The sequence below is a fragment of the Salvelinus sp. IW2-2015 genome, linkage group LG11 (assembly GCF_002910315.2).
Source record: "Salvelinus sp. IW2-2015 linkage group LG11, ASM291031v2, whole genome shotgun sequence".
NCBI lineage: Eukaryota > Metazoa > Chordata > Actinopteri > Salmoniformes > Salmonidae > Salvelinus > Salvelinus sp. IW2-2015.
The window spans coordinates 596,703-610,289 of NC_036851.1; the positions used below are offsets into that span (position 1 = coordinate 596,703).

General features: G+C 43.6%; 1 protein-coding gene across 1 annotated transcript in view; it reads left to right on the forward strand.

Moving 5' to 3' along the window:
- LOC111969612 (uncharacterized) overlaps window positions 1-7,728 on the forward strand; it is a 24,598-nt gene extending 16,870 nt beyond the window's left edge. The window contains exons 3-8 of the mRNA XM_070445812.1: window positions 5,392-5,469; window positions 5,916-5,969; window positions 6,313-6,554; window positions 7,204-7,267; window positions 7,373-7,416; window positions 7,607-7,728. Coding sequence (XP_070301913.1) covers window positions 5,392-5,469; window positions 5,916-5,969; window positions 6,313-6,554; window positions 7,204-7,267; window positions 7,373-7,416; window positions 7,607-7,678 — 554 coding nt within the window. The 3' untranslated portion in view covers window positions 7,679-7,728. The remainder of the gene's footprint in view (window positions 1-5,391; window positions 5,470-5,915; window positions 5,970-6,312; window positions 6,555-7,203; window positions 7,268-7,372; window positions 7,417-7,606) is intronic.
- Window positions 7,729-13,587: the final 5,859 nt, after the last annotated feature.

Consider the following 13,587-nt stretch of genomic DNA (forward strand, 5'->3'; position numbering starts at 1 on the left):
GGATTCTTGTTTGATGTTTGCTGTTCTGTGTCCTTGTTCCGCCCTGTCGTGTTTTTGCCTTCTTCAGATGCTGCGTGTGAGCAGGGGGCTATGTCAGCTACGGCCTGTGCCTTCCTGAAGCGACCTGCAGTTTGTGGTCGCGTCTCCAGTCGTTCCTCTCTACTGACGAGAGGATTCAGTTTCCTGTTTTTGGATTTACCTTTGATTATCCAGGAATCATTGTTTGTTAAGACTGGAATAAAGACTCTGTTTCTATTACGTCGCTTTTGGGTCCTCATTCACCAGCATAACAGAAGAATCCGACCAAGATGGACCCAGCGACTACGGATTCTCTCAACACTGCCGTCAAAGTTCCAGGGAGCAATGCTCGGCAGAACCGAGCAGGAATTGTCTGCTGCTCGTCATGCCGTTGAGACCCTGGCCGCTCAGGTCTCCGACCTGTCAGGACAGTTTCAGAGTCTTCGTCTCGTGCCACCAGCTACTTCCTGGTCTTCCGAGTCTCCGGAACCTAGGGTTAATAACCCACCATGTTACTCTGGGCAGCCCACTGAGTGTCGCTCCTTTCTCACCCAGTGTGATATTGTGTTCTCTCTCCAGCCCAACACATACTCAAGAGAGAGAGCTCGGATCGCTTACGTCATATCTCTCCTTACTGGTCGGGCTCGGGAGTGGGGCACAGCTATCTGGGAGGCAAGGGCTGAGTGTTCTAACGTTTATCAGAACTTTAAAGAGGAGATGATACGGGTTTTTGATCGTTCAGTTTTTGGAAGGAGGCTTCCAGGGCCCTGGCTTCCCTATGTCAAGGTGATCGATCCATAACGGATTACTCTATAGAGTTTCGCACTCTTGCTGCATCCAGTGACTGGAACGAGCCGGCGTTGCTCGCTCGTTTTCTGGAGGACTCCACGCAGAGGTTAAGGATGAGATTTCTCCCGGGAGGTTCCTTCCAGCGTGGACTCTTTGATTGCACTCGCCCATCCGCATAAACGACGGGTAGATCTTCGTCACCGAGCTCGTGGAAGAGAGCTCCCGTTAACGGTGTTTCCCCTCTCCGCATCTCAACCATCTCCTCCCACCGGCTCAGAGACTGAGCCCATGCAGCTGGGAGGTATTCGCATCTCGACTAAGGAGAGGGAACGGAGAATCACCAACCGCCTTTGCCTCTATTGCGGTTCTGCTGGACATTTTGTCATGTCATGTCCAGTAAAAGGCCAGAGCTATCAGTAACGGAGGGCTACTGGTGAGCGCTACTACTCAGGTCTCTCCATCAAGATCCTGTACTACCTTGTCGGTCCATCTACGCTGGACCGGTTCGGCTGCTTCCTGCAGGGCCTTGATAGACTCTGGGGCTGAGGGTTGTTTTATGGACGAAGCATGGGCTCGGAAGCATGACATTCCTCTCAGACAGTTAGGAAGCCCACGCCATGTTCGCCTTAGATGGTAGTCTTCTCCCCAGTACAGATGTGAGACACTACCTTTAACCCTCACAGTATCTGGTAACCACAGTGAGACCATTTCCTTTTTGATTTTTCGTTCACCTTTACACCTGTTGTTGGGTCATCCCTGGCTAGTATGTCATAATCCTTCTATTAATTGGTCTAGTAATTCTATCCTATCCTGGAACGTTTCTTGTCATGTGAAGTGTTTAATGTCTGCTATTCCTCCTGTTTCTTCTGTCCCCTCTACTCAGGAGGAACCTGGTGATTTGACAGGAGTGCCGGAGGAATATCATGATCTGCGCACGGTCTTCAGTCGGTCCAGAGCCAACTCTCTTCCTCCTCACCGGTCGTATGATTGTTGTATTGATCTCCTTCCGGGGACCACTCCCCTCGGGGTAGACTATACTCTCTGTCGGCTCCCGAACGTAAGGCTCTCGAGGATTATCTGTCTGTTTCTCTCGACGCCTGTACCGTGGTGCCTTCTTCCTCTCCGCCGGAGCGGGGTTTTTCTTGTTAGAGAGAAGGACGGTACCTTGCGCCCCTGCGTGGATTATCGAGGGCTGAATGACATAACGGTTAAGAATCGTTATCCGCTTCCCCTTATGTCGTCAGCCTTCGAGATTCTGCAGGGAGCCGGGTTCTTTCTAAGTTGGACCTTCGCAACGCTTACCATCTCGTGCGCATCAGGAGGGGACGAGTGGAAAACGCGTTTAACACTCCTTAGGGCATTTTGAATACCGGGTTCTGCCGTTCGGTCTCGCTAATGCTCCAGCTGTCTTTCAGGCATTAGTTAATGATGTACTGAGAGACATGCTGAACATCTTTGTTTTCGTTTACCTTGACGATATCCTGATTTTTCACCGTCACTCGAGATTCATGTTCAGCACGTTCGAGACAAGGACAGAAGCGGAAAACAGAGGGAGAAATAGGGACTCTAATCAGAGGGCAAAATAGGGGACAGGTGTGAAAGAGTAAATGAGGTCGTTAGGAGAATGAGAAACAGCTGGGAGCAGGAACGGAACGATAGAGAGAGAGAGCGGGAGAGGGAGAGAGGGAGGAGGAGAGAGAGGGATAGAAAGAGGGAAAGAACCTAATAAGACCAGCAGAGGGAAGCACAGGGACAAGACATGATGATCAAAGACAAAACATGACAATTTTAATTTCATTCCCAAACAAATCAGATATTTTATGTAAAGAAATTAACCATCCGGAAAGAAACAACACCAAATGGTTGTTCAAATAGGAAGTAAATAGTAAAATATTTTTCTTTGTAAATCATCTTTATATTCCTCTTTATGACATGGAGTAGTCCCTACTTTACAGAACTGTATTGATTTACTGAGAAAAAGATAGCTATTAATAATAAATGAATTACCTATTAGATAATAGCTCATATAAGAATGGCATGTGAAGTTATATTGATTAGTACACTTGGTATAGAATGTTCACGCCTAACACAAAACAAATGGAATGTGTTAGCTAACCTTAGCTAAAGTTCGCCAAGTATTTCCCTTGTTGAACTCCCATCTAGTATTGATTGGCTGGCTGCAGAGCCCAGACTGACATTTGGCCTTTGTGTCACCACGTGCCCTCCTCAACACACAGGGAGGGAGCCTCCTAGCTTGTTTCTCTGAGATAGCAGATGCACAGACTACTCATAGAGCCCATAGGGCTCTGGTAAAAAGTAGTGCACTACATAGAGTTAGGCTGTCCATACTTCATAAAGATATGGAATGAGATTGACAGAGACATAATGGGAGAAGCTGTTCATCTATGTCCATTTTTAAGGTTGTGTCACTTTATTTTGCTTTGGAGAGCAATGACATCTACTACAGGGAGGTATTCGTGGAACTATGCCATGGCACACAGGAAAATTCTATGCAACACATCCGCTGCAGTCAGGGTTCACTTTCCAGATGACAGTTTAAATTAGTATTGTATGGAGGCATTGGCAGCCAGTCACAATTATATGTATGATTTACCTTGATTTAACTAGGCAAGTAAATTAAGAACACATTCTTATTTACAATGACGGCCGGGTCAGGGTCTGGGATTAAAAATAAAATGTGGGTTATAACACACATCCAGACAAGAGAGACACCACAACACTACATAAAGAGAGACCTAAGACAACAACACAGCATGGCAGCAACAAAACATGACAACATGGTAGCGACACAACATGGCAGCAGCACAACATGGTAGCAGCACAAACATGGTACAAACATTGTTCGGCACAGACAACAGCACGAAGGGCAAAAAGTTAGAGACAACAATACATCATGTGAAGCAGCCACAAGTGTCAGTAAGAGTGTCCATGATTGAATCTTTGAATGTAGAGAAAAAAAACTATCCCATTTGAGTGTAAGGACCAACGCTGGAGTAGAGCAAGTACTGAGAGTGAACATTTAATTTTGCACAGTCATGGAACAGGACAGGAACAGCATCAGAACTGGGTAACAAAATGACAATTATGCTAAAGCCGGGGAACAGAGCTGGGGAACAGACAAATATAGGGGAGGTAATGACACAGGTGATTGAGTCCAGGTGAGTGTAATGGATCACTGATGCGCGTGATGAGGGAAGCAGGTGTGCTTAATGATGGTGGCAGGAGTGCATAGTGCTGGGCAGCCTGGCGCCCTCGAGTGCCAGGGAGGGAGAGCGGGAGCAGGCGTGACAGTACCACCCCCTCTAGGGGCACCACCCGGCGTCCCACCTGGACGAGCCTGACATGCCGGCCGAGGCATGGGCGCTGGACCAGCCGGCTGGGGCATAGAAGCACGATGAACCGGCATAGGAGCCTGGAAATTTGTTTGTTGCCTGCTGGAGGTCATTTTGCAGGGCTCTGGCAGTGCTCTTCCTTGCACAAAGGCGGAGGTAGCGGTCCTGCTGCTGGGTTGTTGCCCTCCTGCGGCCTCCTCCACGTCTCCTGATGTACTGGCCTGTCTCCTGGTAGCACCTCCATGCTCTGTACACAACGCTGACAGACACAGCAAACCTTCTTGCCACAGCTCGCATTGATGTGCCATCCTGGATGAGCTGCACTACCTGAGCCACTTGTGTGGGTTGTAGACTCCGTCTCATGCTACCACTAGAGTGAAAGCACCGCCAGCATTTAAAAGTGACCAAAACATCAGCCAGGAAGCATAGGAACTGAGAAGTGGTCTGTGGTCACCACCTGCAGAACCACTCCTTTATTGGGGGTGTCTTGCTAATTGCCTATAATTTCCACCTTTTGTCTATTCCATTTACCCAACAGCATGTGAAATTTATTGTCAATCAGTGTTTCTTCCTAAGTGGACAGTTTGATTTCACAGAAGTGTGATTGACTTGGAGTTACATTGTGTTGTTTAAGTGTTCCCTTTATTTTTTTGAGCAGTGTATATATAAATTTGACATTTTATATAATTTTTTTGTCCTTAAATGAAACTGGTATATATTTTTATTTGTCACAATTTTCTTTAACCAATTTTGGTCTTTAATGCAGGGCCGACAGACAAGTTCCTTTCTTTTTCCCTCTTCCACTTGCCTCTTCCATTTTTGTGGTAATGCTGCAATTAGTTAGTTGTAATTTTGGGTAGAAGAGACATTTCCATATATTTGTGTTAGCTGCATGTGTGACATAACTCCACCAGTCCTATTTATGACATAATTTACAAAGATTATACATTTTATCGAAAAATACAGGTGTTTTTACATTTTTGCATAAACTCTTATCCAGAGCAACTTACAGTAGTAGTGAGTGCACATATATTTTTTTTAATCACATATACTGGTCCCCTGTGGGAATTGAACCCACAACCCTGCCATTGCAGGTGCCATGCTCTACCAACTGAGCAACACAGGAACTTTATGAACCAATCAGTGTTGTTGTTGATTCAGAAGGCTTATGTACTGCACCACTCAGCATCGTGTACAGTGCTTGTTGGCTGATATTGAGCTTTGTTGGCAGGGATATCTAGATGGCCATCAGACGGCGATGGACTTTCTGTCCTCCCAGCAGAGAGACACCAAGAGGAACTTCAGACTGGTGAGTACACAGTAGTTGAGGTTGGTGGAGGGGATGGGCTCATTGTAATATACTCTTCATTTGTACTAAATCCCCATAGGATAACCCTATTTGGCTTCCGGTAGAACACTCTTTCTCTTTCTCAACAGTCCTTTGTCAATTTATTGCGTCCTCTCTTCTAACATCCTCAAAACACATTGGAGCAGATGATCTGAGGTTCATCACCTAGGATCTTTCCTCCAATCGGTTTGAGAAAGGAGGAGAGAGGATGTGAGGAGTCAAGGAAAAACTTTTGAGACAGCCTTTGAATCAGGTAAAAAAAAACATACTGTACATTCCTCTGTTTTCAGGCTTTTATGTATGATTTGGAGAAGGTGAGTTTCCGGTTTTTACCTGCTCTCTCATCCTTTTTTCGAATGGTCAAAATGAGTTGTCATTAAATGTACCTTCTGATTTTGCAATGACAGGAGATCCGAGCTTTGGAGAGATACATACAAAGACTGGAGTTCCAAATCAGCAAGGTAACAACTTCCATAACTTTTCCCCAGCATATTGCCTGTGCTTTTATTGAACAGATAGGACAGTGAAAAGATGAGAGGAAAAGTATGACAACTACGAGTCAGAAGGGCGGATTCGAACCCATGCCGTCTCCGGTATGCATGCATGCCAGGGTCAGCGGCACTAACTGCTAAGGCCTTACTTTTATGACCTCTATGTAGGTCTATGTAGTCCCTATCCTGGCTCCACCAAAGTCAAACACTGAGGGATTTTCCAATGTGCACGGACAGGCTCATTAATAACTCGACAGAGCGACAGAGGGACGGCAAAAGTCTGCCTGTTTACATGACAACCTGTGGTTTCCAGGTGGAGGAGCTGTACGAGACTTACTGCATCCAGTGGCGTCTGTGTCAGGGGGTGGTGAACATGAAGAAGGCCTTCTCTCTTTCGCCCTCCTCACGGGCTTCCAGGGAGAGCCTGCTGGAACTCAACCAGAACCATCACCACGGTCACATGCGGTCGAGCGCAATTTCATGAGTTCTCTCACACTGTATACACAGACCCCCTGGTCAATTGTCACCTTCGGTTTTCATGTTTATAACATACGGGCAAGTATGGGTCATTAACAGACAACTTAAAGCTTGTTCCTCATCCTCATTCATAAGTTCAGTTGCGCCCACTGCTTCTATGTTTACGACCAGCGGGGTTTGGAGTCACAGGGTACTGATGGGCGCCTGACCGCCCATTACTATTCATATTTCATGGGGTCTAATAAGTCTATGTACCATTGGCAGATGGAAGGTATGGGTCACACGTGAGCTAGCATAACCCATTTACCACTGATATAGTGTGGAGGTATGGTTCACATGATGGACTATGAATCTCCCATTTCTTTTCTCTTGTCATAGGTTCATACACAGTATTTGAAGACAATCACTGTAATACTATACTATGTAGAATACATATATTAAAGTGTACTTTAAAGGATTTTGAACTAGCTTATAAATAGGTAATTATTAGTTCATAGCTAGTTAAAAGATTAGAAACAAAGAATAAAATATTTACAAACTACCTATAAATGCTTTATAAAGTACACCTTAGTTTACTACGGTACCAAGACATTTTAAAAACCTCTTACATTATAAGACTATGATTATTCAGAGAACAGCTATAGGTCCAGTTAGATCATGAAATAACTGGTGAAAAGGAAGTATAGTAGCAATCCACTACTGATCATAACCTACACATACTTTTCAGGATATGTGTGTCGTGGAGGGGGAGTTGGAGATTCTCTTGGGAGAGCTTCACATCAAAATTCAAGGTAAAACATATGTTAAACCTTGAACATTTCAGTGAAATGAAATACCAAAAATGGCATACATCATTGACAAGCTTTAATCTGTATCTGAAAAATATATTCGAACAGGATTGATCGGCTTTGCTCAACTATGCCCAGGCGACCAATACGAGGTGAGCTTCTATATCAAAACATATTCCAGTGAAAAACGCTCCGAGGAACCACAACTAAAGAGGAAACCACAACTGAAGAAAAACACTCAGTCTGCGTCCGAAATGGCACTCTATTAAAAGTAGTGCACTGTATAGGGAATAGGGTACCATTTGGGACACCGCCTCAATGATTTATGCTTTTTCCATCCAGGTTGTGATCCGTCTGGGGAGGCCGAGGCGGAATATACGGAGCAAAATCAAGACGGATGACAGGCAGTCGTAGGATGTGGAGGAGATGGTCTTCTACCCTCATATCCACGAGAACTTTGATATAAAGGTGAGCTTTTGGGGACACAGATTAAACCTTGTCCTGGACTAAAAAACGTGCTCAATTGAGAATCTGTATTTGAAAGTGGCTCTAAATCCAGGACTAGTCTTAATCTATGTCCAGGAAACTGGCCCCTAAAGACAATGGGGATTTCTCGTTTGGGCAAAAGTTTGTCCTCTGCCCTCTCTCCTCTGTCCTCTCTCCTCCGTGATAAGTGGTTGAGTGGTCGAGGAGTGTGTCAATTCGTTAGTAGGTAAACAGAAGAGTGTTCTACTTCATCGACAGAAGAAGAAGAAGGCGAGAGGACAGAAGAGAGAGGAGGCAGGCCAGAAAATCTAATTAATAAAAGGCATTAGACTGAGCTGCATCTCAATTTACAGTATAACTGCTACATAGTGCACCACTTTAGATTAAAGCCATGTAGGGTCACATAGTGTCGCTATAGGTAGGGTCTGGTGTATTTATTATTATTTGTATTTTTTTTGACCGGTATTTCTACAGGCAGAAAATCCTAGGAAATGCTCTTACATATACACAACCTTTCTCCAATCAATCATTCAATGTCTGGTTGTGCATGAGTGTTTGGTGAGGGGAGTCGCCTAATCCAGGGGAGGCGAAGCATTTAAATCTTAATTGCACAAAGCCTATTATTTGGCAGGGAATACTATTTGTAGATCAGTGATTCTACACCTCACTTTGCTCAAGCTGATCCTCGCCAGCAGACTCATTCTCTGATCATCTGAGGTTATAAAAGTGGGGCAATTAGGACAGTTAAAGGGGAGAGACTATGAATCCACCCAGAAAAATTCCAAAATTCCAAATCCGAATATCGCTTGAAAAAAGAGCGTGCCAGTACCCCGCTAGAACGCGCTTTGCAGGCAACAATATCTTCTGCAAAACCTGCAATTTAGCATGAGATTATAAATGGAAAGACACATTCCGCTGTCTCAGATGAATGCTTCTACCTTAGAAGAAGGTAGGACTCCTGAGTGGCGCAGCAGTCTAAGGCACTGCATCTCAGTGTTCGAGGTGTCACTACAGACTCTGGTTCAATTCCAGCCTGTATCATAATCGGCTGTGATTGGGAGTCCCATAGGGCGGAGCGCAACTGGCCCAGCGTCGTCCGGGTTATGGTTTTGCCAGGGTAGGACATCATTGTAAGTAAGAATTTGTTCTTAACTGACATGCCTAGTTAAATAAAAAAAGGTTGTGGAGGATATAGTGAAACAGTCTCATCCTTACATAAGACAACATCAATCAAGAATATTTCACAATGTATTCATTGTCTGTTCTTTACATATGGGTATGATAGTCGTTTTTATATCAGAAAATGTAGAGGGAAATGTAGACTATTTTCAGAACAGAAAAGGTAGAAGCATTCTTCTGAGACAGCTGAATGTGTTTTTCCATTTATAATCTAATGCTAAATTACAGGGTTTGCAGAATATATTCTTGTCTGCAAAGAGTGTCCCGGCGGGGTATTGGCTCGCTCTTTTTTCAAGCGATATTCTGATTTTGAATGTTTTATATTTTCTGTATGGATTCATATGCTGGTTATGGCACACACACATCAACTTCATCATCCCAGACACCCTAGACCAGGTGTGTCAAACTCATTCAATGGAGGGCCTTGTGTACGCGGGTTTTGTTTTTTTCCTTTCAATTAAGACAGACAACCAGGTGAGGGGAGTTCCTTACTAATTATTTTACTTACTTCATCAATCAAGTACAAGGGAGGAGTGAAAACCCGCAGACACTCGGCCTTCCATGGAATGATTTTGACACATGTGCCCTAGACCCACTCCATTTTGCATACCACCCAACAGATCAATAGACAACGCTGTCAGGATTTGGCCAGGATTGTTCCGGTTTTGGCCACTAGATGCCCCCATTGTGCTTTTTTGACCCTTTTGTTTTCCCTTGTTTCCAGTTATTATTTGCACCTGTGCCTCGTTTCCCTTGAATGTATTTAAACCCTTAGTTTTCCTCAGTTCTTTGCTCTGTGTTTGAATGTTAGCCCCCAGCCTCAGCGATGCTGTGAACATTTGTTACTCCAGTTGGACTCTCTTGTGGTACTCTGTTTTTGTTCTCGTTTATTTATTTTTGATTATTCTTTTGAGGCTTTTTCCTGCTGTACCTACCACCTTGTGGATTTACCTTTTGACTTGGAGGATTACCTTTTTCTCTTGGAATTACTTTTGACGTTGTGGATTTATATTTTTGCCTGAAGAACTTTGGAGCGGGTCGAGAGCTTCAAGTTCCTTGGTGTCCAAATCACTAAGGACTTAAAATGGTCCACACACACGCACACATTCGTGAAGGAGGAGGTTGAAAAGATTTGGCATGGGTCCTCAAAGGTTCCGGTCACCTTCGTCTGTGGTGGCTTCCCAATCATCATCGGATCCGGAGATACCTGCGTCTTCGTCCTCGGCTCTGTCTCCCCCTCCGGTGGCCTCTACCTCGGGTTCAGCTCCCACCGTTGGGCCGCGGGTGTGAAAGATTCAGCAGACTGCTGACATTACACACCTGACTAAAAGACTACTGTTGCTTTACTGGAGACACTTTTATTGATAACTTTGACACCTTCTGGAAACAGAAGATACTCTACAGGAATGACGGAGTCCATCCAAATCCTCTTGGCTCCTGTCCACGCATTTCAAGGCTACGTTGAAACAATGACTGGTAAATGATCCAAGACCAGCTCAGTTAATCCCTACCATTGTGACATTGAGTCGTCATAATACTGCATCAAATGTACATGATCTTAGGGGCATTGGCAAACACAATGTATGTAAGTAATATAATTTATGTACCCCTAATTGCACCGAATACACCTGTTTATCCTACAGCTATTGTAAGCAGTAATCATGAGCCTACAAACCAGAGTTACACTGTTAGCACTGAGGCGGGGTGGAAGACCACTTTATGCAACTCCCACTGCACAATCAGCTCCAATGTAAATAACATGAGTAAGTCTACCTCTGATAAGCTTCCCAGTAAAGCATTAAAAACAATCAAGCAACCCAGAAAAGTGCTAAAAATAGCCCCTATTAACATATGTAGCCCAAGAAACAAGGTTCTTGAAGTCAATAACTTCCTTGTAACAGATGACATTCATATTCTGACTATCTCTAAAACTCACTTAGATAATACCTTTGATGATACAGTGGTAGCAATACATGGTTATAACATGTACCGAAAAGACAGAAATGCCAACGGGGGCGATGTTGCGGTCTATATTCAGAACCACATTCCTGTAAAGCTTAGAGACGATCTAATGTTAAATACTGTTGAAGTAATATGGCTACAGGTTCATCTGCCTCACCAAAAGCCCATTCTTGTGGGAAGCTGCTATAGACCACCAAGTGCTAACAGTCAGTATCTGGATAATATGTGTGAAATGTTTGATAATGTATGTGGCTATCATCAAGCTGCCCACTCAAGAAAAAAACTTCAAATGTAAGCACTGCCTGCAACCTGGATCAGGTTGTCAGTCAACCTACCAGGGTAGTTACAAACAGCACAGGAATTCAATCATCAATGTGTATTGATCACATTTTTACTAACGCTGCAGATATTTGCTTTAAAGCAGAACAAATCCATAGTATGTAGTGATCACAATATAATAGCCATATCTAGGAAAACCAAAGTTCCATAGGCTGTGCCTAATATAGTGTATAAGAGGTCATACAATAAGTTTTGTAGCGATTCATATGTTGATGATGTAAAGAATATTTGCTGGTCTGTGGTGTGTAATGAAGAGCAACCAGACTCTGCACTTGACACATTTATGAAACTACTTATTCCAGTTACTAATAAGCACACACCGATTAAGAAAATGACTGTAAAAACTGTTAAATCCCCTTGGATTGATGATTAATATAAAAATTGTATGGTTGAGAAGGATGAGGCGAAAGGTATGGCAAATAAGTCTGGCAGCCCAACTGATCGGCAAACATACTGCAAATTAAGAAATCATGTGACTAAACTAAAGGAAAAAGAAACTACACTATGAAACAAAGATACATTTTATGAAGAATGATAGTAAAAAGCTTTGGGGCACCTTAAATTACATTTTTGGGAAAAAAAGCAAACTCGGCTCCTTCATTCATTGAATCAGATGGCCCGTTCATCACAAAGCCCACTGATATTGCAAACTACTTTAATGACTTTTTCATTGGCAAGATAAGCAAACTTAGGGATGCCATGCCAGCAACAAACGCTGACACTACACATCCAAGTATATCGGACCAAATTAAGAAAGACAAGAATTGTACTTTTGAATTCCGTAAAGTCAGTGTGGAAGAGGTGAAAAAATTATTGTTGTCTATCAACAATGACAAGCCACCAGGGTCTGACAATCTGGATGGAAAAGTACTGAGGATAATAGCAGACAATATTGCCACTCCTATTTGCCACATCTTCAATTTAACCCTACTAGAGAGTGTGTGCCCTCAGGCCTGGAGGGAAGCTAAAGTCATTCCGCTACCCAAGAATAGTAAAACCCCCTTTACAGGCTCAAATAGCCGACCATTCAGCCTGTTACCAACCCTTAGTAAACTTCTGGAAAACTGTATTTGACCAGATATAATGCTATTTTACAGTAAACAAATTGACAACAGAATTTCAGCGTGTTTATAGGGACGGACACTCAACAAGCACAGCACTTACACAAATGACTGATGTTTGGCTGAGAGAAATTGATGATAAAATTATTGTGGGGGCTGTCTAGTTAGACTTCAGTGCAGCTTTTGACATTATTGATCATAGTCTACTGCTGGAAAAATGTATGTGTTGTGGCTTTACACACACTGCTATAATGTGGATAACAAGTTACTTGTCTAACAGACCAAGTGTTCTTTAATGGAAGCCTCTCAAATATAATCCAGTTAGATTCAGGAATTCCCCAGGGTAGCTGTTTAGGCCCCTTGCTTTTTTCAATTTTTACTAATGACATGCCACTGACTTTGAGTAAATACAGTGTTTCTATGTATGCGGATGACTCAACACTATACACGTCAGCTACTACAGCAACTGAAATGACTGCAACACTCAACAAAGAGCTGCAGTTAGTTTCAGTGGGTGGCAAGGAATAAGTTAGCCCTAAATATTTCTAAAACTAAAAGCATTGTGTTTGTAATAAATAATGTGGAAATTAAGCAAGTTGAGATGACTAAACTGCTTGGAGTAAACTGTCATGGTCAAACAATATTGATGCAGTAGTAGCTAAGATGGGGAGAAATCTGTCTATAATAAAGTGATGCTCTGCCTTCTTAACAACACTGTCAACAAGGTAGGTCCTACAGGCCCTAGTTTTATCGCACCTCGACTACTGTTCAGTCGTGTGGTAAGGTGCCACAAATGCCACAATCTTCGCAGTCCCCAAGTCCAGAACAGACTATGGGAGGCACACAGTACTACATAGAGCCATGAAAACATGGAACTCTATTCCACATCAAGTAACTGACGCAAGCAGTAAAATTAGATTTAAAAAACACCTTCTGGAACAGCGGGGACTGTGAAGCAACACAAACATTGGCACACACACACACACACACACACACACACACACACACACACACACACACACACACACACACACCACCAACACACACCACATACACACACACCACCAACCACACCCACACACACACACACACACACACACACACACACACACACACACACACACACACACACACACACACACACACTTAGTACTGTAGATATGTGGTAGTAGTGGAGTAGGGGCCTGAGGGCACACATTGTGTTGTGAAACAAACATTGGCACACACACACACACACACACACACTATAACATCCGCATGATTTAGTACTGTAGATTTTGGGTAGTGGTGGAGTAG